General features: G+C 34.2%; 4 protein-coding genes and 3 long non-coding RNA genes across 10 annotated transcripts; 3 read left to right on the top strand and 4 right to left on the bottom strand.

The window, feature by feature from the left end:
* The first annotated feature begins 5,093 nt into the window (after positions 1 to 5,093).
* Positions 5,094 to 7,053, top strand: LOC9301741 (putative F-box/FBD/LRR-repeat protein At3g56780). Its single transcript, XM_002865621.2, has 3 exons — positions 5,094 to 6,295; positions 6,398 to 6,520; positions 6,631 to 7,053. The coding sequence occupies exons 1-3, from the start codon at positions 5,276 to 5,278 to the stop codon at positions 6,892 to 6,894; spliced, it is 1,407 nt and encodes a 468-aa protein (XP_002865667.2). The 5' UTR covers positions 5,094 to 5,275; the 3' UTR covers positions 6,895 to 7,053.
* Positions 7,054 to 7,259: 206 nt separating this feature from the next.
* On the top strand, positions 7,260 to 9,018 carry LOC9299997 (cytochrome b561 and DOMON domain-containing protein At5g48750). The gene is made up of 2 exons (XM_021015744.1): positions 7,260 to 7,346; positions 7,777 to 9,018. The coding sequence occupies exons 1-2, from the start codon at positions 7,260 to 7,262 to the stop codon at positions 8,965 to 8,967; spliced, it is 1,278 nt and encodes a 425-aa protein (XP_020871403.1). The 3' UTR covers positions 8,968 to 9,018.
* A 3,257-nt stretch (positions 9,019 to 12,275) lies between these two features.
* On the bottom strand, positions 12,276 to 13,623 carry LOC110227477. Its single transcript, XR_002331175.1, has 2 exons — positions 13,488 to 13,623; positions 12,276 to 12,684 (listed from the first exon to the last, which is right to left on the bottom strand). It is a non-coding gene; the product is annotated as an uncharacterized LOC110227477 (long non-coding RNA).
* Positions 13,624 to 14,603: 980 nt separating this feature from the next.
* On the top strand, positions 14,604 to 18,867 carry LOC110230461 (probable LRR receptor-like serine/threonine-protein kinase At5g48740). 2 transcript variants are annotated; one of them, XM_021033571.1, is made up of 16 exons: positions 14,604 to 14,824; positions 14,908 to 15,448; positions 15,535 to 15,986; positions 16,065 to 16,182; positions 16,265 to 16,333; positions 16,420 to 16,488; positions 16,566 to 16,634; positions 16,718 to 16,789; positions 16,872 to 16,940; positions 17,010 to 17,239; positions 17,319 to 17,524; positions 17,642 to 17,768; positions 17,862 to 17,930; positions 18,019 to 18,208; positions 18,302 to 18,434; positions 18,521 to 18,867. In XM_021033571.1, exons 1-16 carry the CDS (start codon positions 14,758 to 14,760, stop codon positions 18,737 to 18,739), a joined length of 2,700 nt encoding a protein of 899 aa, XP_020889230.1. In that variant the 5' UTR covers positions 14,604 to 14,757; the 3' UTR covers positions 18,740 to 18,867. The 2 variants fall into 2 exon arrangements, with proteins under 2 accessions (XP_020889230.1, XP_020889226.1); XM_021033567.1 differs by having other exon boundaries at positions 16,872 to 17,239; positions 18,521 to 18,848.
* Positions 17,938 to 18,633, bottom strand: LOC110230466. Of its 2 annotated transcripts, none has more exons than XR_002333560.1 (3): positions 18,537 to 18,633; positions 18,198 to 18,387; positions 17,938 to 18,029 (listed from the first exon to the last, which is right to left on the bottom strand). It is a non-coding gene; the product is annotated as an uncharacterized LOC110230466 (long non-coding RNA). The 2 variants fall into 2 exon arrangements; XR_002333561.1 differs by having other exon boundaries at positions 18,198 to 18,373; positions 18,537 to 18,629.
* Positions 18,643 to 21,080, bottom strand: LOC9299996 (pentatricopeptide repeat-containing protein At5g48730, chloroplastic). Of its 2 annotated transcripts, XM_021033582.1 has the most exons (4): positions 20,618 to 21,080; positions 19,903 to 20,309; positions 18,904 to 19,644; positions 18,643 to 18,735 (listed from the first exon to the last, which is right to left on the bottom strand). In XM_021033582.1, the coding sequence occupies exons 1-3, from the start codon at positions 21,029 to 21,031 to the stop codon at positions 18,930 to 18,932; spliced, it is 1,536 nt and encodes a 511-aa protein (XP_020889241.1). In that variant the 5' UTR covers positions 21,032 to 21,080; the 3' UTR covers positions 18,643 to 18,735; positions 18,904 to 18,929. The 2 variants fall into 2 exon arrangements, with proteins under 2 accessions (XP_020889241.1, XP_020889236.1); XM_021033577.1 differs by lacking the exon at positions 18,643 to 18,735 and having other exon boundaries at positions 18,755 to 19,644.
* A 3,118-nt stretch (positions 21,081 to 24,198) lies between these two features.
* Positions 24,199 to 25,553, bottom strand: LOC9299995. The gene is made up of 4 exons (XR_002329131.1): positions 25,303 to 25,553; positions 25,079 to 25,172; positions 24,552 to 24,674; positions 24,199 to 24,411 (listed from the first exon to the last, which is right to left on the bottom strand). It is a non-coding gene; the product is annotated as an uncharacterized LOC9299995 (long non-coding RNA).
* Positions 25,554 to 27,153: the final 1,600 nt, after the last annotated feature.

Raw genomic sequence — 27,153 nt, 5'->3', positions numbered from 1 at the left:
TATATTATCTTTCAAAAACAAAACATTGTAATCATTATCCTGTAGTTAGGTTTTCCCTAATCCGTTTAGGATTAGAGAATTAGAGTATTTGGTCCATATATACACAACCCAAGCCAAATTAATAAGAGCTTAGCTTCATAGTCTCTCGTCTCTCTTCAAAAACGTTTTCGTTTCTCTCCGACTATCTTCGTCGTTCATCTTTGGTTCCACAACTGGTACGCAGAGGAACATGACGACTCATGAGTCGCAGATCGGACTCGCCTTGATCTCCGAGCAACGTTCAAGTCACTATAAGAAGACATTCAAGTCCTTGGGCTCACTACCTTCTACTGATGCAATCCTGATCATCGATCACGACGACGGGGAGGAGGTTTCGTCATACCTTGAGCCGAAGAATGACAACGAACCAAGTAACGTGGTGAAGGGGTTACTTAAGTCGAAGGATGACGACGATGCTCAATACAGAGTAGATTGGCGGTTTTCGTCTACTGATATACACGAGAAAAAGACGGAGAAGAAGACGAAGAAGAAGAATGAAGTTGAGAGATCAATATCAACTCCTCCAGAGTCTGCCATGGGAAGCGTTTGATTTGACATGCGATATTAGGTCAGTGGCTATAAATCCATGGCTTGGTGGCTGCATCGACGATATGACTGTTTGTCTGTTTTCTTCTTGTTTTCGTTAATTGCTTGTTTACTTATGTAAATCAACATTCCTACTTGCGATGAATTAGTGTTCCGACTTGCAAATTAATTCTAAAGCGCCATATTATACGACAGTAGGCCTGAGATTTATATCCGTTATCCGTGGATATCCGTATCCGTATCTAGTTTTTGATCCGAAAAAACGGATCTCCGGCCAAACCGATACGGATACGGATAGTAAAATGACAGATATCCCGGATACGGACACGGATACAAATAATTTTTTTTTTTTTTTTGATAAACTGAATAATCCTAAAATTATGATCGGATAACGGATATCCGGCAAAAAAAAATATATAACATAAAACCCTTATGAGTTAAAGCCCAAAAAAACTTGTAAGCCCAACTTTTTAATTGTTTTTATTTTATTTTGGAAAATTTGCACCTATAACATACAAAAAATCTACTCCCTCCGTTTTCGAATAGTTGTCGTTTTAACTATATGCACACAAATTAAGAAACTATTAATGTTGTTAGTTTTTTCAATATAAAAATATCATTAATTATCTATCTAAACATAATTTAACCAATAGTAAATCAAGTTGCATAATAAAAATAAATATAAAAAATAACAAGTTGCATAATAAAAATAAATATAAAAAATAAAAAAGTAATAAATTTTGCATCGAAAACTGAAAACGACAATTAATTAAAAACAAATTTTTTTTTCTAAAACGACAGCTATTCGAAAACGGAGGGAGTATAATTAAGTAAATAACCAACAAAAAAAGTCAATAATATTGTGTGTAGTTATTGTATTTTGGACCTTTTTGCCCTTGTGTCTCTCCTCTTTCTTTTATGTAACCTACTAGATTGTTACCCGCGGTACACCGCAGGTTAATTATTTGATTTTTTTGTTTTTTTTATAAACTGATGAATTTGTTGTATATAATATTTTTTGTTGTACATTGCGAGTCACATGCGTTGTAACTAAAAATGAAAATTTTAAGTTGTATTTGTTTTGTTTAGTGTTTAAAATTGTATAATTGTATTTTGATTTGTTAATCCCAGGATTTCACCCGTGATATATTATCCCGTATTAATATCAATCCAAATCCGACCCGTCCCACCATATAATCATGTCCCGTAAAATTAAACATCATTTTGTTATTTCTTTTAATAACACTTTTATTTAAAAGACATATAATTCGAGTCAATTTCAAAGTTTGCTTTCAAATAGTTTCTATAATATATATATATATATATTTTCAAATTAGTGTGTGTTTTTAGTCCAACCCGTAAAAATATTTTAAAAATGTATATTAAAATACTAAATAATTGTATTTCGATTTGTTAATTTTAAGATTTCACCGTGGTATATTGTCCCGTTTTAGATAATTGTAGAAATTAAGAAAATATCTGAATGACTCAATTCCGGGTCAGAGTAAAAAAAAAAAATACGACCTGATTAAACGCGCAAATTTGTTTTCCAAAAATGTTAATATAGATTGTACACATACCTTTTTCTTCATCGATTGAGTAATATGTCCGTTTTAAAAAATTTGAATCATAGCATATGCAGAAAAAATCGAATTTTTTTATTAAGTATATATATTTTATAATAGTTCAAAATAATATAAATATAAGATCATATAAAAGTGAAATGAGAATAATATATTTATGTTTTAATTAGGTAGAGAGGTTTTAGGAAATTAGTTCAAATTTGTTATATTAGCATTAAATAATCATATTTGATTTCTATATCTATAAAAATTGTAGAGAATATGCCATAAATAAAGAGTTTAGGTATAGTAATTAGTTGAGAAAATATATATTTTTTAGATTTTATTGATTAATTTTCGTTTTTTAATTTTGTCAAAAATAAGGAAAGATCCGATTGAAGATTTCCGGGTCAAAATTAAACAAAATTTGACCCGATTTGGGTACCCCAAAAACTGCTGCAAAAATGTATAGTAGATATATATATTTCCTTTTCTTTGTAACTGTAAAAAGTTAGCTTTGGCTACTGTTTCTTTGAGGAGAATCAAATTTTGAATCTCTTTCCAGAATTTCAACTTTGCTGAGTAAAGTTCCAACGAAAGTCACCACCACTATATCACCACCACCGCTACCACAACTATGCCATCACCACCATACTGTCACCATCACCATCACCAAGTTATTACCATCAACACCAAGTTATTAAAAAATTTCGTTCTATACTATTTCATTTATGTTTTAAAAGATAAACACTATTCATTATTTAAAAAAATTCATATCCGATAAAAAAATTCAAGTTGCGTTGGATGCAGAAAATAAAATACAATTTTTCAAGTAGATTTGAATTTTTGAAACATTTTTTTATAAAAAATATGTTGCAAAAAAGTATAAAGGGGTAAATATTATTTAATTTAAAAATATAAAGAAAAACAAAATAAAGAAAACTCTTTATTTCTCTCATTTGCCACGTACCCTCAATAAATATACTTTAGTCATTTCACAATCCCATGTTAGTTACTTAATTTTTCAAATTAATTAATTTTGTTTATCAGGTTATAGAGCAAATTCACCCTTTTATTTTCAATGTTAATAAATAAATCTTATGACAAATTAAAAATAAATTTCTACAGGCCTATACCACATCATAATAAAATTGCTATTAGTTGTTTACATTATTAAAATTCATGAAAAGCTAACAAATTAAACGTAATTAAATATAAAAAATAAGTAACTATACTCAATTTTTATAAATATATATATATACCTCAATTTGACGTCATTCATATTAAACTATATTGTCTCCTCGCAAATACCTCGCACATCCATTGCAAAATTGCGAGGAATATTTTCTCTCCCAAACTGACTGTTTTTTTTTGTAGTGTTTTTTATTCATAATGCCCTTCTTGTTGCAGAAGCTTTAGGCCAAAGGAACCTGCGGATCTCCCAAGACTGTCTTTTCTGTGGAGAAACAAAGGAGTCAGTGGCTCACATCTTCTTCTGCTGCCGTGTGGCAAGAGAAATTTGGGAGCTGTCACCTATTAATATTGATGCAGGTCAGTTTATTGATAATCATTCTCTGTTGGATTATATCCAAGCCCTCCTCTCCAATTCAAGCCATCAAGGATCAGCCAACCATATTTTCCCTTTTATTGGTTGGCGTATATGGAAAGCTAGGAATGATTTGCTTTTCAATAATAAAAGATGGGCAATCCCGCACATAATTCACCAAGCTCTTACAGATCTCCGTATATGGGCAGAGTCGCAAAAAGCTCTTCTCTCTCCTAAGATGCAGCCTTCCCAAAAAAAGAAGCCAGCTCCGACAACATTTCAGGAAGTACTTACTCATATTCCTTCTCTCTTTTGTTATACTGATGCTTCATGGGAAAATCAAGAGAGTAAAGCTGGCATTGGGTGGATTCTGTATGATTCAAATGGCCGGTATCTGCTCAAAGGGAGTAGCTCAATTGAGCCTACCCACTCAGCATTAGAAGCAGAAGCCATTGCGTTAAGGGAAGCTTTACTTCACTTAAAGCGGCTCAGTTATCATAATGTGATATTCTGTGGGGATTCTCAATCTTTGTATGGATATTTGGAGGGCGATGCACACAAACAATCTCACGCCGGAGGATCAAAAGAGATCCAAACTTACATACAAGACATTAAAAAGTTGGCGCATGGTTCTTATAAGTTCAAGTTCATCAGAAGAACGGCCAATCTTTTAGCTGATTCATTAGCTCGTACAGCAAGAATTAATGAATCTCTTTGTGTTATCTCCTGGGTTCCTTAGTCATATGAAATGGTTGTACTAATAATTGTAAACTCTATCTTTCTAATGAAATATATGGTTGACAAAAAAAAAAAAAAAAAAAAAAAACTCTTATAAATATTCCGACAGTGCCAATATATACCACGGTGATAACTAAGCTAATGACGTATTGGCGTATCCTGATGGCTTTTAGCTACTAGACTCAAATATGGTTTCGTTGAACGTAGTTTAAATACAAACAAATATTTTAAGGATGTGAATAAAAGTAAATTGAAAATTTCGTTAGGTGTTGTATGAGACTTTGGCCAAATATGTCCTTTCTTGAGATTCATTTCGGAGCTAAAAAAAAAACCTATAATTAAATATTATAACATTAATCTGTAATCTCAAACAATTAATTTTCAAAAAAATATATTATTATATATTATAATGTTAATTCTCAAACACTAATTATTCTTTAAATTAATCTCCCAATATGAATAACTATTTGTGTTTGAATAATTGTTTAGTAATTTATTTATGATTTTCATTATTAATCATATTCAACTTATCATAATAATATAGGTTTTCTGGTATTTTATGTCTTTTTTATTTTATATATTTATACATTAAATCTAATTTGATAATTTGGGAGAGTAAGTTATGAGATCTCAATCTCATCCCAAAGAACTTTATGCTTAGGTGTGAATCCACAGAAAATCTTCAAGATCTAGAGAAATCTCGTAAGAATTTTTATATGATGTATCTTTTATCAATTATTAGTTATTTGACAAACAAACTAAACTTGATAAGCAAGACGAAAGAGAAATCCATCCTGTAATTAGGGTTTTAACATAGTCTATTTGCTTGACCTAAACAGAGACAATGTCGAAGAAGATTTGTTCAACTATCAGCGAGTTACCTGAAGATTTGCTCTTGAAGATATTGTCATTCCTTTCAACGAAACATGCTGTGGTGACGAGTCTTTTGTCCAAACAATGGAAATTTCTCTGGACAAAGATGCCGAGACTCGTGTACGATGTTTGTGATCACAAGGATCATACTAGCTTTGAACAATTTATTGACAAGTCACTGTTTTTACATCCACATCATGTTCTAGAAAGCCTTTATTTCAGATTAAATTCAATGGTGAAGATTGGACCATGGATTAGTAGAGTCTTTCATTATCATCATTGCTACCTTCGTGAGCTCCAGATAGATGCTGGTGCTGCATATACCCCAATACCTCATGAATTGTTTACTTGCAAGACACTTGTTGTCTTGAAACTCCAAGGTGAATCGATAAAAGTGGAAGGCCTTACAACAGTCTGTCTCCCATCCTTAAAAACTCTGCACACTGACCATTCGATTATATTCTCGTCTGTACCCCTTAAATTGCTTCTATCCAATTGCAATTTTCTTACTGACCTTAAGATCATATGGATATCAGGAGTGTGTTTATTCGAGTTCGATGTTTCTTGGTGCAAAAAGCTTGTGGCCTTGAAACTCGAAGGTTTGATGGATGTGATCAGTTTATCTTCTTCTTCCGCGGTCTGTCTCCCGTTCCTCAATACTCTGCATGTTACTCACATTTGGAAGTTGAACAATGATTTCTTCTGTCGACTTTTATCCAACTGTCCTCTTCTTTCCGACCTAACATTGGAAGAAAAAACCAGCAATGTTATGCTCGATTTGAACATCGTCTTGCCTAGCTTACAAAGATTGTCGATTATCACAAAATTCAATAGTTCCACACACTTGTGTAGTTTACTTGAAAATTGCATTGGAAAGCTTGCGATTATCGCACCTTCTTTCAAGTACTTCACCATTCAAGAGGACATGTCGTTGTCTATTTTAATCCCCTTTTATGTGAGGGTTAGACTCGGAGATCCATCAAAACTAGAAGTAAGTTTTTTCATTCCATGTCGTTTTTTTTTTTTCTGTATTATATCTTTGTTGGAACCATCACATAAACGAAAAATTGCTTTATCTTTTTATTTTTGTTAGTATACAAGTGTCTTCGATCGAATTGTACATCTGGAGCAGAGCATATGTGATGAAATATCTCAGAGAACGCTTGTAGATTTGCTCCAACGTTTCACTAAATTGGTGGTTCTCAAGCTTGAGAATGTATTCAATATCTACCTTTTTTCCTTTACATTTTGACTTTCTAGTGTATAGTTTTCAAGCACAATGATCTTTAATTACATTGTTATTACCCTTTTTACTCGTGTCGGCAGGTATACAGACTAACTCTTTATGTATATCGCTGGGACATGCCGAGTTTTGTTCCTGAATGTTTGTTGTCCAGCCTTGAAGCTTTAGAGTGGAGACGATACACAGGGAAAGACAGAGATAAGGGTCTTATGAGTTATCTCCTGAGTCATGCGCTATGTTTGAAAACGGTGAAAATCTTCTCTGACGTGGAAAATAAGCAACAGATTGTGGAGGATTTAGCTTCTATGCCAAGAGGTTCCAAGTCATGTCGACTTGTGTTCAAGTAACTGAGATTGCTAATATTTGGATGATCTAAAGTTTTAACTCTTGATTCATTTAGCTAACTGAGACAGGACATGTTAGCTTTGTTTTTTTTTTTTTGTCAAAAGATTTAGTGTAGTCTCTCTGTTTCACTATTTAACAGATGGTCATTGCATTCCACAAAACTATGATACAATGCTTTACTAGAGACCATTTATAAACACGAACTAGACCAAGTTACAAATAACGACTTGAAATTTTCAGCCGCGATATAGGGATAACATCCGCCTCTTAAACAACCGGAAAACAGACCTGAGTCCCATGAATACTATTTTTTAGAACATAACCTACGTTAATTATAAGTTAATTACAGTTGTTGCTGCCATGTCGGATGTGTCGATGTCCACCACCGATTATATATAAAAGACTCGTCGTAGCCGGAGAAGGAGAGCTCGCGAATGGTCTCCGCGATCAGAACGTGACAAATTGATGATAAATTTACGTATTAATTGATAGGATAGTGATTTGAGTGCATGACTATATAACTTCAAATTATTTCATTTTTTGTGTCATTATTCCACGAAAAATTCTCTTATAATATCTTAAGCGTGGCATAACTAGAAAAAAAATTGAACCACAAAAATAAAACGCGTTTTCCAAACTTGCGAAGAAATTTGTTGGCAAAACGAGTAAAATAAAATTAAAAAACAATGAAATTTGTTGAGAAAGAAGATAAATACGATTCCCAACTGCTCTTGGAATTGTTTATTAGTATATGGCTATAAATACACAACTCACACAATTCGCAAATTCATAAATCTCTTTCTTCCAAAGCAAAGCAAAGACTACTCCGGAAAATTTAACCTACGTTTGTCTCCGAGTAAAAACGCAATCATCATCATGTTTAGTGGTCTTCACGAACCTTTGTAGTGGTTTTGTGTTTTCTGTTCGTAATCGCTCCATACTTCACTAGAGCAACAACCGATGGAGTTCGTGCTAGATGTGACTCTAAACAATTTAGGAACGGCAAACACTTCCGATCTTGCATTGACCTTCCGGTGTTAGACTCCTATCTACACTTCAGTTATGTTCGAGAAAGCGGAGTACTTGATGTTGCGTATCGTCACACCAACATCGAGAGTTCTAGTTGGATTGCTTGGGGCATAAACCCGACGAGTAAAGGCATGTTAGGTGCTCAAACTCTCTTGGCTTACCGTAACTCTTCGTCTGGTTTTATGCGTGCCTATACTTCCTCAATTAAGGACTATTCAACTATGCTTCAAGAAGGACCTCTCAGCTTTCACGTAACACAACTTTCCGCTGAATTTCTCAATGGAGAGATGACTATATTCGCCACTATAGTCTTGCCTACTAACACAACAGTCGTAAATCATTTATGGCAAGACGGTCCGCTGAAAGAAGGTGATAGACTTGGGATGCATGCTATGAATAGAGATCATCTCAAATCCATGGCTACTTTGGACTTGTTGTCCGGACAATTCACGACCATTAAAGCAGCTAACGATAACATGTTACTAGTCAAAAACATTCATGGACTAGTGAACGCGGTGTGTTGGGGGATTTTCATGCCCATCGGTGTTATGGCTGCAAGGTACATGAGGACCTACAAAGGACTGGATCCCACTTGGTTTTACATACACATATTTTTCCAAACCACCGGTTACTTCGGCGGTTTATTGGGAGGACTAGGAACTGCAATATACATGGCTAAACACACGGGAATGAGATCTACACTGCATACTGTGATAGGGATCTTTTTGTTTGCTCTAGGTTTTCTTCAGATACTTGCCCTCAAAGCAAGACCGGACAAGAACCACAAGTATAGAAAATATTGGAATTGGTACCATCACACAGTGGGATATGTTGTGATTGTACTAAGCGTCTACAACATCTACAAAGGCTTAGCCATCTTGCAACCCGGAAGCTCATGGAAGATTGCTTACAGTACCATCATTGGTGTCATCGGATTGTTTGCGATCGTGATGGAGATCTTACAATTTAACAAGAGGTGGAGTGGCTTATGCTGCAAGAAATCTAAAGACCTAGAAGCTGATCAGACGGCTTCCATTGATGTCTAGTTTCTTGAGGTTGACGTAGTAGTTATATTGCTAAGACTAGTTCGTGTGTGACGTCCCTTTGTGTTCACATTGCAAAGATTAGTTTGTCATTCTTGCAAAGATTAGTTGTCATTCTTTATTTTTACTTGTAGAATGTTTACTTGTGAATGAAAGTTATTTTATTGAATGGAATTTTAAATTGCTTAGATAAATTTGTCATTATTTTGCGTTTGGTACTTGGAGAAGAACAACTTCTGAAAAAAAAATTTACTCCAACAGAAAAATGATTCGAAGAGTTTTAGTGGGCCAAACTGAGCATATAAAATGGTACCTTTGTCGACAAAGCCCAAAAAAAAATCAATTATAGATTCAAGGATTTAAAATTAGAGAAAATGTCTCTCAAGTCCCTTTTTGAAAGCAACTAACCTCTTATATCCTTTATTTGTCTACATATCCCCTTCTCTATTAATGAAATGTGTGTTGCCCATTATACCCTTTCTTCATTTTCAGAATAATTAATTAATTACTAAAATTAAAAAAAAAAAACGAAAATTTGAAAAAAAAAAAAAAAAACGAGCTCTCGCTCTCGTCGTGCTCCTCTTCCGCCATTGTTGCCACAGATTCGATTTGCAGTCGCCATTGTTGCCGTATCCTCTCCTCCGGCGAGCTAGGTCGAGATAGAAAGGACATGTATGTTTCTCGAGCTCCTTTGAGCTTGAAATTGAATCAAAACCATTTACAATTAAGGAGATTGAATCCAATTGGATTTAGCTAATTGTTTGGTATGCACATTGGAAGTTTATGCATAGTTTCTGGGTCGAATAGGTCTGTAAATGGGTAAGAAATGGATTGCAGCAACTGAATCATAGTGAATTGTAGTTTAGAACCCGAAACCATTCGATTTGAGTTCTTGACGCGAAAGTACAACTAGTAGAACTGGGTAGAACTGAACCTGAATCTATTGAAAAATATATATGTAGTATTACTAGTTACACTTAGTATTACCCAGATGTATGTAGTATGACTAGTTACACTAGTATTACCAATATACATGTAGTATTACTAGTTATACTAGTATTACCCAGATATATGTTGTATTACTAGTTACACTAGTATTATCCAAATATATGTAGTATTACTAGTTTTACTAGTATTACCCAGAATTGTAGTACAACTAGTATAACTCGCAGAGTTTTTGTATTGTTTTGGCAGGATACAATGAGGGAGAACGTGATCATATATTTTAAATGCGAAAGTCGCATGTATAGCTTGATGATGAAGACATCAGGGGAGAAGATAACTCTCTCCATGTTAGAAGGTAGGATATGCACGAAGCTAGTGTTAGATAAAAGTAAGGTTAAATTGCAAATGAGGTACAATGCAGTGGTGTTGGGACCAGAGGAAGAGATTTACATTTGTGATGATGAGGATGTTGGTGTCTATTTAGTTTTAGGTGAAAATAACCGTAGTCCGTAGATATGTTTTGTATGTGGAGGTCATCACTCCACCAGAATTGTCCGAGCAACTGTGGAGAGTAGAGATTATGTTTTGTTTTGTTTGTGGTTGTTATTTGGCAATCATAATATTTGATTTTATCTGCACTTTATGATTTGTAAAACAATTTCGACTTAGCCAACTATGTAACACTAGTTTTTTATGATGTAATACTATGTTTTTTTTTCTATGGCAAATGGGTAAAACTAGTATAAAAGTAGTACTAATAACGAGATTTGGTAATACTAGTAAAACTGGTATAACTTATGAAAGAATTTGAATTTCAAATTTATTTTTTCCAACATTAAATATTACACTGACTATTAAGTAATAATGAACTCTTATAAATGATATAAATAAATTAAGTGAGAAAAAAAATTATATCATATCGGATTGTTTTAATAGACTCCATACAACATAATCCTTATACTTTTAAGTTCACTTTTTATAAAAGCACCAACTTAGGATGGAAAATTTACAATTTTATATATTTTTAACGTATGATTACAAAAAACATTAAGAATTCTATAATTATAGAGTTCATTCAAGTGTACAACTAGATAAGCAATTTTTAAGAATATGTAATACTGGTTAAACTGAAAAACACCAAAAATACAACTATGTAGAAAATTTGTACAACCAATAACTAGGGTACAACTATGTTTAAAAAAAGCTGCGCACTGGTGGAAAAAATCGGCGCACACGTGGATAAGATGGGGCCCACGTGTCCTAAAATTGAAATTCTCCCATTTTTTTGGGTCCAAATCTGAGGAGCTCCTTACTCCTCACTTATCAATCTATTTACTCTCCAAAAATCTCACATACTCTCCTACTCTTAATGAAATACAAAAACTCCATTTTACCCTTCTAAAATCAAATTTAATAATAAATAACAAAAAATAATTTGACCAATAAGAAGCTATTATTTTGAACAATGAAAATTGACTGTTCCGACCAATCATAACATTCCATATCAGTCCGTTAAACTTATTTTTGTATAAGAAAGACCTTATACTTTTAAGATGACTTTGTTATTGTTATCCCCATTGCATTGCAAAACACACAAAAATAACGTTTTGACAGATATTTTTGCATGAAAACATAAGAAATGTACCTCAAATAACTAAAATCATGGGTATAACTAAAAAAATTTAGTTTCAATCCAAGTATAACTAATTATTCAAAACATCTCAAAAAGTACAACTGTGTATATGCGAGTACAACTTGAAAACTAGGAATAACTATGTTCATTTTTGCAGTGCCGATGTACTTGCTTTGCGGCGCCCACTTGCAATTTATGACGGCGTAGTTTGACCGAGAGCAGTTTGACCCACGTTTTTTTACGGTTTTAAAATTTTGAAAATTTTCAATTTTTTTATTCTCTACTATAGAAAGAGAAAAATGATGAGAGAGAACAAAATCTGGGTAGAACAACTACGTACCAAGTTGTACCTAGTTATACAAAAATTTCAAATAACTATATTAACCAAGTTGTACTAAGTTTAACAAACTGACGTAGTTATGCCAAATTTCTAAGTTACAAAAACAATATAGTTATACCAAGTTCTATTAGTTGTCTAAAGTGTGAGTTCGGATAATTGATGATCCGATTAGACTGGAGAGCCCCTGAGAATTTGATCCCATTTTTTTAGGTTTTCCCCCAAATTTGACGGCGCACATGTGTAAATTTGACTCGCACATGTGTAAATTTGACGGTGCACATAGTTTTACCTAGTAATACCAGTAGTATAAATAAAAAAAAAACAAAACCAACATAGTTTTACCTAGTAGTACCAATTATACAAATCTAAACAACAACTATAAGACAAAGATATAATAAAGAAGGTATATTCTTCTTCACCTCCAGCTACCATGATACTATCAATTTCATGTGGGATGTAAACAATGAACACAGATTAGAAACATTACAACCCAAAATAGTTCATATCATACAATGCTCTCAGAAAATATGACTCCATGGACGTAGCATCTTCTCCAATCTGTGTGTGCCCAATAACAATGCTAGATAAGAAGTAGAAGACCATGTGGAATAAATTAAAAAGTCGAAATTTTCTCCCAAATGGCTCTACGGACGTAGCATCTTCTCCAGTCATTTCGAACATTCGATTTTGAGTAAGCTTCTAACATGGAGAGAGTTATCTTCTCCCATGATGTCTTCATCATCAAGCTATACATGCGACCTTGGCATTTGAAATATATGAACACGTTCTCCCTCATTGTATCCTGCCAAAACAGTACAAAAACTCTGTCAGTAATACTGGTTTTACTAGTTCTACTACATTTGTAGTAATACTAGTGTAACTAGTCATACTAAATATATCTGGGTAATACTAGTTTAACTAGTCATACTACATGAATCTGGGTAATACTAGTGTAACTAGTCATACTACATATATTTGGGTCATACTAGTGTAACTAGTCATACTATATATATATATATATATATATGTTTCAATAGTTTCAGATTCATTTCTACCCAGTTTGACCAGTTCTACTATCGCGAGAAGAACTCAACTTGAATGGTTTCGGGTTCAAAACTATAATTCACTATGATTTAGTTGCTAAAATCCATTTGCTATCCATTTAAAAACCTAATCGACCCCTAGAAAGTATGCATAAACTTACAATATCCATACCAAACACAAGAAGCCAAATCTAATTGGGTTGGACTTCTTTCCGAATTGGTTCTTCCTTGCCTATCGCACATAAACCACCATTATCATCCTTGGCAAGTGGATCCTAAGGACCAGCTGGTGGGTCTGAAAGACCAGCTAGTGGGTCAGCAGACTCATGCAATTGAACACAATTATACAATAGTATTACTCAGTATTACTAAATGTTTGTTATACCGTAGTATTATCAGTTTTACCTAGGCATCACAATAGTATTCTCTAGTTCTACTAGTGTTACCCAGATGTCAAAATATTATTTCTCAATTCTACCAGTATTACTCAGAATTCACAAATGTATTATTCAACCATTATTACTTAAAATCCAAAATTCACATTTCGAACCCAACTACTTACCATCTCCACGCGATTTTCGTTTGATATCTCTTCGGATCTCTCTTCAATGGAATCACGCAAGGTTCGGCTACTCTCTCCTTCATCTTCATTCTCTTCGTCTTCACTCTCTTCATCTTCTTTCTCTTCTACTTCATTCCCTTCTTCCTCATCGTCTTCATTCCCTTCTTCTTCATTATTCTCAGCAACTGGAGATAACTATTTATCTCTATCTTTTTCTATTTCTACCTCCTCGTCAACATTGTTCGAATCTGGAGGGTTCCGCAAACTTTATCCATCTTTCTCCTCAACATTAGGGTTTCCCGAACCCTCTTCTCCTCTCTTCCTCTTTTTTGACCACCTTGTCTTAACCATTATCAAGAGAAATCAACAATTTTTCACAGTCAAAATCTTGAATTCTACCTAGTTTTACCAATTAAAGATGGAGAAATCGTAACTTCTCTTTTGAATTTAAGAGAATTGAAGCTGATAAACGTTCATGAGGAAAAGTCGAAGAGAACGATTTCAAAGTAGAGAAAGAGAAATCAATTTCAGGTTAGATCCGAATAGTTATGGGTGGGGAAAAGAAACTGGGTTAAATCTAGGTTTTCTCTGTTATTTTTGTGTTTTGGCTGGGGTAACAATGTAATATCTTCACTTTTATAATAAAAAAAAATTGAAAAAGAAATTCTGTTTTTTACGGGGAGATATGAGGTTTTGTTTTGACAAAAAGGGACTTTGCAGACGTTTTCTCTTTAAAATTAAGTAATTACAGGTTTATGTTTTTTTGAGGCATTAATTAGTTTTTTTTTTTCAATTATGGGAGACTTTGGTATGTAAACGATTTGTAAAAAGGTTTTCCCTTTATGAGGAAGCTTAAGGAGGATGTATTGTGGATTAGTGTTGAAGCCAAGCAAAACGTAAATATCATTGCATTTGAAAATTCTCACTCAAGCATCATCCTCATTATCATTCTTAAGAATTGAGCAACCAAATTTTGCTTTCTCTCTTTACATTTTAACTCACAAATACCATATTTGACACTAAAAATATCTCACTTCTATTTTGTTAAATAAACATTCATTGTAGTTAAATTGTTAATTATAATATTAACTTGACACAGACTGTTAGAGCATTGACCACTAAGTAAAGTGAACCTACGAGTAATCATCACTGACATCTTCACACATAGACACACTCATATATAAATAATGAATTCACACACAAACTAGGAAACAATATAGAACCATATTAATATATGTTCTTCTTCAGATTCCAACCAATAAACTAGAACATGCTCTTTTGGGTCGATTTGTTTTTGCTCAGTGGATTTTGGGTGTTTGGTTTCTCCAATCCAGATGGTATGCAGATTCTCAACTTTTGTCTCACATCATTTCCATTATTTTTTCTTCAACTGTTTGGTTAAATCTTTGTAATGGAACAGGTTTCTTGAGCTTGTCCTGTGGCGGCTCAAGTTACACCGCGGCTTATAACGTCTCCTGGGTTTCAGATAACGATTATATTGAAACAGGTAACACTACCACGGTAACTTACACCGAGGGGAATTCTACTTTCAGTGTTCCTATCAGATTCTTTCCGGATTCTCGAGGTCGCCAATGTTATAAGGTACCAGTAACAAAGAAGGACTTGTCCTCGGTTCTGATTCGGGCTACATTCGTTTATAGAAATTATGATAGCCAAAGTAGTCCTCCAGCATTTCATGTCTCTCTGGGAAGGAGAATCACTAGTACTATTGATCTTAAAACCAATGATCCTTGGATTGAAGAGTTGGTTTGGCCGGTCAACAATGATTCTGTTTTGCTTTGTTTGCTTGCGATTAAAGGGAGAGGTATTCCGGTTATCTCTTCTCTAGAAATACGGCCACTTCCTGTAGCTGCTTACAGAAACAGCTTGGAGGGTTCACCAAATATAATTCTTAGGAGAAGTTACCGAATCAATAGCGGATACACGAATGGGACTATCCGGTAAGAACTTGATCACTGTCTCTGATTTTGCATTTTTGGTGTGTTTTGTTAAATATTAATTCTTGGTGAATTCTGCTGAATGGTAGGTACCCTTCAGATCCATTTGATCGAATATGGGATCCGGATCAAAATTTTGCACCGTTTCATGCCTCTTGGAGCTTCAATGGGCTCACAAAATTGACTTCCTTCAACATTACTGAGAATCCACCAGCTTCTGTACTTCAGACTGCAAGAATTCTTGCTCGCAAAGACAGTCTCTCATATACCCTTTCTCTACATACACTAGGGGACTACTACATTATCCTCTATTTTGCTGGGATACTCTCACTCTCCCCTTCGTTTAGTGTGATGATCAACGACGAAGTCAAACTATCTGATTACACTGTGACTAGTTCAGAAGCTGGTACCTTGTACTTTACGCAAAAAAGAGTCAGTAAGTTAAACATCACCCTTGGAAAAATCAAGTTCAATCCTCAAGTGAACGCTCTTGAGGTATATGAAATCCTCCAATTCCCTGCTGAAGCTTCTTCTACCACAGGTACTCTCTTTTTTGTTTTGCCTGGATAAAGCAAACTCCACCAGGGCCAAAAGTTCAACTTTTAAGTTATCTTTGCAGTTTCAGCACTTAAAGTTATAGAGCAATTTACCGGGCAAGACCTTGGATGGCAAGACGACCCATGCACACCGCTTCCTTGGAACCACATCAAATGTGAAGGAAACCGCGTTACATCATTGTAAAACAAAATCCTTATCATAACTATTCCTTTCAACATTTCTTAATCTCAGCTCATATTTTTCCTTCTTCTGGCTATCCAGGTTCCTCTCACAAATCAACCTGAGGTCCATTAGTCCAACATTCGGAGACTTGCTCGATCTCAAGACACTGTAAGCCAGCAATTCTTCAACCACTTTTCTAGCGTCTCATGTATACATGTGTGGTTATCTTCCATGTTCTTCACTTCTTCGTGCAGCGACTTGCATAATACATCACTTACAGGAGCAATACAGAATGTAGGCAGCCTTAAGGATCTCCAGAAACTGTAATACTCATCCATAGAACATTAGCGTATTATTTATGTTTCCAGTAGTATTAAAAAGCTTCTGACGGTATGTCCAGGAATTTGAGCTTTAATCAGTTAAAATCTTTCGGCTCCGAACTCGAAGATCTGGTTAACCTTGAAGTTCTGTAAGTTAAATCTTATACTGAGAGTTTCTGGATATACGTTCGTTGTCTTCGGAAAACTGAAAGTAATTAGCCATTGCATGAAGGGACCTGCAAAACAACAGCTTACAAGGATCAGTTCCTGAAACATTAGGAAAGCTGACGAAACTTCGTCTCCTGTAAGTAAAACATTAAGATCAAGAAGTAGCTTGTACATACCATATTCACACAAAGAATAATCTTTCTGTTACTTCTTCTCAGGAATCTGGAAAACAATAACTTAGTAGGTCCCTTGCCACAGTCTCTTAACAGAACGGGTCTGGAAGTCAGGTATACGATTTCTGTCTCGGCATTTGCTACAATATTCTGTTCTTGTGTTACTGAATTACCTTTTGTCAGGATAACGGGGAATCCATGCCTTTCATTCACTTCATTATCATGCAACAATGTGTCTTCAACAATTGACACACCACAAGTCACTATCCCTATCAATAAGAAACACAAGAAACAGAACCGTATAGCGATTTTGCTTGGAGTTTCTGGTGGAGCCTTGTTTGCCACTTTTCTTGTCTTTGTTTTCATGTCGATCTTCACGAGGAGACAGAGAAACAAAGAGAGACATATAACCAGTATGGGAACAATGCTTTCTCTTTTCTCCCACAAAGTTGTCGCTTTATGATTCTTATAGTATACCAAAATCTGTATCAGGAGCACAACTGAAGATGCAGAACTGGAACACTTCAAGAATCTTTTCTCACAAAGAGATTAAGTCAGCTACTAGAAATTTCAAGGAAGTGATTGGTCGTGGAAGTTTTGGAGCTGTATATCGTGGAAAACTACCAGATGGAAAACAAGTTGCGGTCAAAGTGCGATTTGATAGAACTCAACTTGGAGCTGATTCTTTCATCAATGAGGTTAAGCGTCCACAGTTCTCCCAAAATTACTGTCCATATTTGAATGTCATACATTCCAAATCCATGGTCAAGTATACATTCATCTTTAGTGATCCCTTTGTACTGTCTACGTTCTAGGTGCACCTTTTGTCTCAGATCCGCCACCAAAATCTAGTTTCATTTGAGGGCTTTTGCTACGAACCAAAACGGCAAATACTGGTGTATGAGTATCTGTCTGGTGGATCATTAGCTGATCACCTTTACGGTATGCAAATCCCCAAGTGTCTAGCAGTTGCTCATCATCCTTTATCAAAGTCATTTTCCTAACAAAGCTTTTTGTGATATCTTGATTCTGCAGGTCCAAGAAGCAAAAGGCATTCATTGAACTGGGTTTCAAGACTAAAAGTTGCAGTTGATGCTGCAAAAGGTATATCTTGAACATCTGTGATTGGCATCATTAGACTAAAACACAGTTGATTCTGGCAGAGAGTGACAGTTTTGGCTTATTCATGAAGGATTGGACTACCTGCACAATGGAAGTGAACCGCGAATTATACATCGGGATGTAAAGAGCAGTAACATACTTCTGGACAAGGATATGAACGGGAAAGTTTCTGACTTTGGCCTGTCAAAACAATTTACAAAAGCAGATGCATCTCATATCACTACTGTTGTTAAAGGCACCGCAGGCTACCTTGACCCCGAGTAAACTCTTCTACAATTTCTCTCCGCATTCGTGAATTCGTGATGGATTAACAGCTTCATTAGCTAATCATTAAACACACTTTGTCATTCCAGATATTACTCCACCCTGCAACTGACAGAGAAAAGCGATGTCTATAGCTTCGGTGTGGTCCTATTGGAGCTCATCTGTGGAAGAGAACCTATAAGTCATTCAGGATCACCAGATTCTATTAACTTGGTCTTATGGGTGAGAGAAACATGATTGTCTTTATTTCTCATCTCCTAATATTTAAGAACACAGTGTAATTACAGGATCAAAATACTGAAATGCAGGCTAGGCCAAACTTACAAGCAGGAGCATTTGAGATTGTGGATGATATCTTGAAAGATACATTCGATCCAGCGAGCATGAGAAAAGCTGCTTCGATTGCTATAAGATGTGTGGAGAGAGATGCATCTGGGAGACCATCTATTGCAGAAGTTTTGACTCAACTAAAAGAAGCGTACAGCCTTCAACTCTCATATCTAGCTGCTTCGGCACATACAGACTGATAACACATCACAAACAAGAGTAAATAAATATACATTTATCAAATTTTGTTCTTTTTTGTTTGTTACAAATTTTTGTAAGCCAATTGAAAATGTATTTACTTTACTCTCATACTAACTACCTTTTATCATTAGAACAAGGTGATTGATACTAGAAATATATATACCAGCAAAATTGAGCTCTATTCCTCCGCTAAAAATCCGGCTTCTTCAACACAACTTGGGTTTCACCAACGGACTCACCAACACCATGAAGTTCCTTTACATGGGTAGTCATGCCACTAATTCTATAAGCCTTAACCATTGTCCTGTATGTAATCTTATCAGGTTTGAATCCCTTCTTTTCCATTAGTTCGAGAACACCTTTCATCTCTGCAAACTTTTCCATCCTCCCGTACGCATCTACCAGACAGTTAAAAAACACGAGGTCTAACCTTATGTCTGAATTCTCGATGAAACGCAAGACTCCTCCAATTTTATCAGCTTTACCAGCTCTTCCATAGGCACGAACAAGCGAACATAGTGTAACACAGCTTGGTATGATTCTCTCTGATTGCATTAGTCTAAATAAGTATTCCATTTGTTTCAAGTCTCCTGCCCTCCCAAACGCGTCAATGACCACATTGTAGGTGACTATGGTCCATGAATAGTGATACTTCTGCATGTATTCCATCACAGCACTCATCTTCTTGTAGTTCCCTGATTTCCCATATGAATCAAGGAGGATATTGAAGGTTCTGATGTTGGGTTCAATCCCAGAGCTCTGAAACTTCTCATAACAATTCTCCATCATTTCTATTTGTCCATTTCCCCCAAAGGCTCTAAGGGTTGAGTTCATGGTCCAAGAATCAGGCTTGCAATCATCCTCTCCAAGCATTTGGATAAGTGTTGATTCCATCTCCACAAACCTTCCAAAACAAAAGATATACCTCAGTTCATGGATGCTTTGAACTAAAGCATAATAATTGAAACCATATAATTATCAAATTCAAGTATTCACTCCATCCCAGCATGTGTAAAGTTCTCGGTTAGAACGGAACGAAAGACAAACAAGGTTTTCAAATACTCCTATTTGCAACCATGAAAGATTACAGGGGATGGAGTGAGTGCAAATTGATATAACAAAATGTATAAAATTCAAAAGGACAGGACAGGATGCTAAGTACATTTTTGCCTTCCCATATGCATCGATGAGGGTATTATACGTGATTGTATTAGGCCTAATACCCAGTCTTCTCATATCAGAAAGCAGATCGTGAACCTTATCAAACGCAAAAACCTGAAGAAACGACTTAATGAGGATGGAATACGTGTGCACATCCGGCTGACAGTTATGACTACTTTTCATTCGTTCCAGAAGAGTAAACGCAGCATCAAAGCGTCCGCTCCTACTATAAGCAGATAAAAGTGCAGTATACACTTCATGATTCACCACACAACCTTCATTAATCATTTCCTGAAAGAGTTCATGAGCCTTTTCCGGTTGTTTGCATTTTCCAAGCATCACAATCAGCTTCACATAGATACCAACGTTTGGTTTGTACCATAGCTGTTCGCGCAATAGCTCAAACACCTACAAATACACCAACATTATCTTGTAATTACACAGAGAAACTCAACACTTCATCATCCTAAAACCATTAATTTGTCATCCTTGACATCAATTTAAAGACACAATTTCATAAAATCAAAGAGATAAGCTCAAAATCTAGCTAAGTTCTTCGAAATTCAGCGAAAAAGTTATACAATCTCAAGCTACTATAAGCATAATCTGAATTTCTCAGCTTCAAATTTCATCTTTATCAAAATCTATAACCAAACATAATCATATTAGTGTATCAAATTCAAATTCGAGATAATTTTGGAGCACACGAAATCTACCTGAAGAGCAGATTCCCATCGGAGAGCAGTGATTCTTTCGTGAAGAGACTCAAGAACAGTCCTTGGAAGAAGCTTCTTCGAGCCTTTCTTCTTTTCAATTATCTCTTTTGTAGCTTCTCTTCGGAGTATTATCGATATCGCCTTCCTCGAAGCGATCTTTGTGTTCGTATTCTCTTTACTCTCCTTCGAATCTCTCTCAATCACGTCCTCCGAATTCATTAGCCATTTGCTTTGCCTCGTCTCTCTAAGCGACAAGGAGGAAGTATTGGTGCTCTTATCGGAAGTAATTGTGTGTTTCGGCTCGCGTGGGGAGATGGAGATACATCGGACGGTGAAAGTTCTCTCCGACGGTCGACGGTTAAACGCCGTCGGGAGTGGTGGCGCGTGGCTTGTGGAGGTGGAGAGCGAAACCATTTGAACCAACCTGAGAAAATTTAAGGATCAGACATTACTGAAGAAAAAGGAAAAATGGAAACGTTTATTGAATTTTATTGGGTCAGGCCCAAATAACTCAGGAAATGTGACCAAAAAAGAACACATTTTTTAGTTTCGAAGACCAATTTGATTCTTAGTTGGAGATGTGATGTTTCAGTTTTGGCCCAAAACTCTTTGAATTATTTAGAAATTCGACCGATCAAAAATATTATATATATAATTTAAATCGTAATTATTGAAAAAACATTAACCTATTATAAATAAATGTTTTATATTATAGTTGAATATCAGAATTTATTTTGCGTGTATAAATATTATATAAATAATATTCAGTATTCTGATATTTTGCGTGTATAAATAAAAAAAAAAATTATACACACAAAATATCAGAATACTGAATAATAAAGAGACAAGAGAGAGATTTTACTTCGTTATGATTGAAGTTATGCGAATGAACATCTTACAATAAATGTTTCATCGTTTTTATGTAGAGGTAAAAAGATAAATTTACTATGCTCGCACAATAACGTGAGCTCCACATTTACGTAACATTTAACACATGTGTATGCGTATATTGTTGACGTTATTATTTTCCTCATTTTCTGACTTTTACAATACTCCCCTTTAGAGACCATTATCACTATGTCTCTTGCGTAATATCTTATGTTGTCTCGTTAAAAATCTTTCTAGGAAAACCCGGTGGAAAAAAACTATCTATACTAGTATTTTTGCAGTGACTTTGGTGACGGGTGGGTAAAAATGCTTCCGGGTTATTTGTATATCCGACCCGTTTCAAAAAATCCTTCACAAAAAAAATTATTGGGTTGGGTTATATTTAACTCAACTCATACACCGGATATTCTATATTTAACAATTTAGATATTTAGAAGATTTGATTAAGATTTATAATTATGATTCTCCTATCATCTTTGTTTGATTTGTTTTTAACTGTTTTGAATCATCATATAATACATCAAGTAAAAAAAAAATCAATTTTTTTTCTGCATATACTGTGATTCGAAATTTTAAAAACGGACATATATTATCCAATTGACGAAAATGTGTGTTCAACGTTCTACATCGATTAAAATATTTAGACAATGATTCAGAATCATATCATAAATAAGAACATTAATAAAATAAATGAGTTTTTTGGCCGGACGGGTTTGGCGGGACGTGTTTTTGAATCAACAATAATAAAAATATTAAAATTTCATTAATCCGCCGCTTCAATACGGACTAAATCCTTTTTTTTTAATACCACAAATATTAGACATATTAAATTAGTCTCATTTAGAAAAGATTGTATAAAACCAAAAATTATCCCGTAGTATAATGTTACTTAATAACAATATTTATAAAATTTTAAAATATCATTAACATGCCACTTTAATACATATTAAATCTTTAGTTTATTAAAATATAAATGTCTTAGAGAATGATATGATTTGTAAACTTTTATATATAATAAATAATCATTAAATTTTAAAAGAAAAACAAATTACGGGACGTGTTAAGAAATTACGGAACGTGTTATATTTCGGAAAAGATTTATATGACAGACGAATTTGAATCAATATTTATATACCGCTTTAATACGGGTTAAATCCTCAGTTTATTAATAATTGTCCCGTGGACTCGTGGTATACTGTTCCTTAATAACAATTGTAAACTATAATATAAATAAATATGTTATAAGGAGATACAATTTACAAAATATTTTTATACTAATTTTAAAATTAAATCATCCCGCCGTATACCGCGGGTTAAAATCTAGTTGTAGGTAAAAAGAGTACAACCGCGCAAGCTCCCCTTCGAATGATCAGGATCATAACTTACAAGTCTTCTTGACGATGCATTCCAATGTTATGGACATGTTTCCTGAATATAAAGGTGGGTAATGATTTAAGCTTCTCAATGTTTGTCATTTTTTATCTAAACAAAAAAATCGAATAAATATTATTAGTAAAATAATATTATTTTTATTTGATATGGAACCATTTATATTAATGATGCACGCAATTACAAAGAACATAATTGCATAGAAAAGTAAAGCGATATTTAAGGTAAATTTTTCGCGAGTAAATTTCCCAACAAAGAGACCATAAGTACAAGCAATAATTGTGATTAAACTAAAATTAAAAACAATCTAATCATTTCTAAAATGAAAACTTAAAAAAATTTCTTAGAAGAATATATGAGGAGAGATATGATATTTAAGTGAATGAATGAGTGAAAATGAGTGTATTTATAGATTGAAAATTACTTTTATAGCCATTTGAAAAATGATAATTTTTTGATATTTTTTTCTTCATGACCGTTAGTGAAACAAATTTAAATAAAAAATCAATCTGTAAAATTTAATAACCAATCAGTTAAATCTACCAATTTCAGAGAATAGGTTTTTATATACATTTGGCAGAGCCTCCTTATATAATAACCAAAATATAAATAAATTTAACGGAAATATTGTGGTGACGAAGTCATCCACGTCATAACGGTAAATAAATAATGGTGACGGAGTCATCCACATTATATACGGTTTAGCCGTTCATTGCTATGGTGCATAAACAACCATTACTTATAAGGACGACATTCCTCCCACTATAGTAACGACTAAATAACAATGTCTTGAACAACCACTAAAAATAATAATATATATCTTCTTTTTATTTATATCTTCTTATTTTTTTTTTTCTTTTTTACATACTATATTTTTTTTCTTTTAAAGAGGCGAAATACCGCCCAATATAATATTTTTTTTTTCAGCGATCTTAGAATAATCGTTATCATAACTTGTTATACCAATATAATATTGTTTCCTACCAATTTCCTACGAAAAATATTTGTAGGGAATCGCCCGTAGAAAATAGAATTTGGTAGGAAATTCGTGGAAATTTCCTACAAAAAATTTCGTAGGAAATCGCGTAGAAAATTTTGTAGGAAATTGGAAGGGCCTTTTTCACCATTATCCTACCAAATTTTTGTAGGAATTTAGTCCTTCAACTTTCCTACGAAATATTTCTCACCAATTACATACGCCTCCTACCAAATTCGTACGATTATCCTTCGAAATTTGAGAGACAATTTTAATGAAATTATTTATATATATTTGTTAAAAAATTTGGTTTTTTGAAAAAAATAAATTTAAAATTTAAAAGAAACTTGCTTCATACCAAATTAACTTCATACACATTAAAATTTATTATACAAACAATTCTAATGTAAAGATTCAAATCCTAATCGCTCTACTCCGAGTCTCGTCGTCGTCGTCGTCATCGTATCTACGCTCGTGTTCGTCGTCTTCGTCGTCTCATTCTAGACTATCGGATAACCCGGTGATTGAATTTGTGAACTTGCTGAAAATAAAAAGCAAAGCATAATTAGTATAAGAACACAAGAACACCATAAACAAAATGGAAACTATAACATAATTTAACTTACTCGTTAAAATTGAAGACCACATGAATATCCCTGAAATAAAATAATAATCACTAACCTGCTTAAGCACTGTCTTAGTTACCATCTCAGTAAGTAGAAACTTAAGGGGCTGTGATATCCTCGGATGTAATGCAATCATAGTTACATCTTCATTTGCCAGCTTTATGTCAATTCTAACAATCTGCAGAGTAAAAGAAAGTTCTTTAGAGCACCGTGAAACAAGCCTGAAACAAGATATAAGTAGTGAAAATCTAACTGGAAGAAGGCCAAATCTAATTAAAAGAACAATGCATCACCCAAATTAAAATGAGAACTGAATCAGTAAGTTAATACAATGAAACTTTAATTTGGTAAAGCCACTCACAGTTCAAAGACACAAAGGCATGAATTAAATCGAACTACCACAAACTCACAGTTCAAAGACACAAAAATCCATTTCCTAATTTGGTTTCGAAGTATAGCTTCATTACTCTTCACTGAGACTAAACACTAATCAAAACTCATTATTCAGTTTCTCAGATTACAAAAAAAAATTCTAACTTTTTGTCTTTTTTAATCACACAGAACCTATCTAAGTACACTCACTTGTTCGTGGAAGTTTTGGAATTTGGCAATCTCTCATATTTCCGACCATCCTCAAGAGAAGAAGATAACCACCTCCTCGTCAAAGGCACAAAACCTATTTTAAAAAAAATCAAAATTTTCCAGAATCGTCAATATCGATTAAACCAACCTTTTAAAAAGAAAATTGCAAAATGAGAATCTTTTGGGTTCTAACTAAAACAAGCCGACAATGAGCAAACACCAACCATAAACAAAGCGATCAAGCGACCTAGTGACGCCGGAGAAGGCGCCAATTTTTCTTAAGGGCGGCTAGGGGTTTCTGTAACTCCTATTTAAGATGATATTGGGAGGGAGGAGGAGGCTGAGGGGAAGGAAGATGGGGAAGAGACGGTTCAACCTTAGCGGTGGAGACGGTGGAGGAGTAGATCGGAGAGGAGAAGAGGGATGCTTGAGAGAGAGTTGGAACACGGGAAATGCGTTTCACGAGGCCACCCCTCGGCTTTCGCTTTTATTACCGTAAGTACCCTTCCATCTACATGAGAGTTGCACAAATTCCGACGAGACACGTGTGATTTACCAAACCCTGCTTTTTTTTACCAAATGGGATGACTTTTTAATTTTTCCATGTTTATTTCAAATATTTGTTTCTGTATTGGGTGATTAAGAATAATAAAATGATACTATAAACAAATTTGCAAATCAAATTAGACTAAAGTTTGTTTTATTTAGTTAGTTAATTTACCAATCATATTAGACAATTTTTATCTTTAATTATACCTTGTGTAGTACAGTAGTAGATTAGAACTCTTCATTCCTTTTTGTTTTTATTTTCGTCTCCAAATTAGAGTTCTTTTTTTTATTATTTATTGTAAGGTGTGACTTTTATTAAAATGAAAAGAGAAAAGAAAAGAAAAATTATAGAGAAATATAAAATTATATGATTTTTTTTGTCTAAGTGTTGGCGTTCATGACAAAATTTAGGTTCCGAAAATTTCCGCTTAGTAAAATTTCGATTTAAATTTTTTTTAATACGTTATAATAGAGTCCTCTAATCCAGCATATCCTTTTTTTTTTGTCAACGGCTTTTAATTAAAAATTCTAAATAACCATTCCTGAGGAATGTTGTTTACATATGTGATGTGATGCGGTTCGGTGCGAATTTTTCGCGCCAAATTATCCGCTTTTACATTTGCACTTCGAGGGATTAAAGATAAAGAGAAGCTTGAAAATTCTTTCTTGTCTCTCTGTAAATCTTCTAAATACACTGAGAAGGCCGGCCATTCGGTTGGGGAAGACACCATCTTCACCATAATCCAGCATATCCTTTTTAATAGCACTTACGAAAATTGTGCTATTCTAATATGCTATCAATATCCATATTTCTTGTAGTGTAATAAAAATTCCTACGATTTTCCTACCAATTCTTTCCCCATAACTTTCCTTCGCATTTCCTACGAAGGTCTGGTCGTAGGAAATTGGAAGGAAATATACCTTCGAATTTCCTACCAATTTTTCCTATGGCTTTCATTCCACTTTCTTACGAAATTTCCTACGACATTTTTTTCGTAGGATTTTCGTAGGGAATTCCCTACGAACTTCTTACGACTTTTGTCATAGGAAATTTCATTCGAATTTCCTACGAAATATATATTTCGTAACAAATACATAGAAATTTGGTAGGAAATGATTCCTACCAAATATTTGGAAGGAAATTTGGTAGGAAAAGACTATGTTTTCTTGTAGTATATAATTGGAGCTTTGCGTTTTCCGCGGCTTGGATTTCTTGTGGAAGGATCGCCAGTCTATTATAGATCTTCATATCATCCATCTCTCTTACCTTTCTTTCCGACTTCTACTTTGTCGGATAGAGAGAAGCTTCTATTTATAGGCCCTAGCGAAGCAGCCCTTAATTATTAGTATTATTATCTTAACTTAATTAGTATTCTTACGTAACACGATTCCCAGAAAAAAAAGATGGAAAAACTTTAAATTTAGTACGCTGAATAATTAAGTACGCTGAATAATTTTCCCCTGGATAAAGGCCCGCTCCTAAAAATAAAAAAAAGTCCTTTTTGGCGGGTATTGCCACGCGGCTT

Source organism: Arabidopsis lyrata, assembly GCF_000004255.2.
Source record: "Arabidopsis lyrata subsp. lyrata unplaced genomic scaffold ARALYscaffold_8, whole genome shotgun sequence".
Taxonomy (NCBI): Eukaryota; Viridiplantae; Streptophyta; class Magnoliopsida; order Brassicales; family Brassicaceae; genus Arabidopsis; species Arabidopsis lyrata.
The sequence above is the reverse complement of the archived record's forward strand: the minus strand, read 5'-3'. Positions and strand labels throughout refer to the sequence as shown.

What these genes read in the sequence shown, in the direction of transcription:
- LOC9301741 (XM_002865621.2), top strand. Translation starts at nt 5,276, where the DNA reads ATGTCGAAGAAGATTTGTTCAACTATCAGCGAGTTACCTGAAGATTTG. An exon ending in GAGATCCATCAAAACTAGAA is followed by an intron (nt 6,296 to 6,397) that starts GTAAGTTTTTTC and finishes TATTTTTGTTAG; the next exon opens with TATACAAGTGTCTTCGATCG. An exon ending in TGGTTCTCAAGCTTGAGAAT is followed by an intron (nt 6,521 to 6,630) that starts GTATTCAATATC and finishes TCGTGTCGGCAG; the next exon opens with GTATACAGACTAACTCTTTA.
- LOC9299997 (XM_021015744.1), top strand. Translation starts at nt 7,260, where the DNA reads ATGTGTCGATGTCCACCACCGATTATATATAAAAGACTCGTCGTAGCC. An exon ending in ATGGTCTCCGCGATCAGAAC is followed by an intron (nt 7,347 to 7,776) that starts GTGACAAATTGA and finishes CATCATGTTTAG; the next exon opens with TGGTCTTCACGAACCTTTGT.
- LOC110230461 (XM_021033567.1), top strand. Translation starts at nt 14,758, where the DNA reads ATGCTCTTTTGGGTCGATTTGTTTTTGCTCAGTGGATTTTGGGTGTTT. An exon ending in CTGGTTAACCTTGAAGTTCT is followed by an intron (nt 16,635 to 16,717) that starts GTAAGTTAAATC and finishes CATTGCATGAAG; the next exon opens with GGACCTGCAAAACAACAGCT. An exon ending in GCAGGCTACCTTGACCCCGA is followed by an intron (nt 18,209 to 18,301) that starts GTAAACTCTTCT and finishes TTGTCATTCCAG; the next exon opens with ATATTACTCCACCCTGCAAC.
- LOC9299996 (XM_021033582.1), bottom strand. Translation starts at nt 21,031, where the DNA reads ATGGTTTCGCTCTCCACCTCCACAAGCCACGCGCCACCACTCCCGACG. An exon ending in GATGGGAATCTGCTCTTCAG is followed by an intron (nt 20,310 to 20,617) that starts GTAGATTTCGTG and finishes GTGTATTTGTAG; the next exon opens with GTGTTTGAGCTATTGCGCGA. An exon ending in GCATATGGGAAGGCAAAAAT is followed by an intron (nt 19,645 to 19,902) that starts GTACTTAGCATC and finishes TTGTTTTGGAAG; the next exon opens with GTTTGTGGAGATGGAATCAA.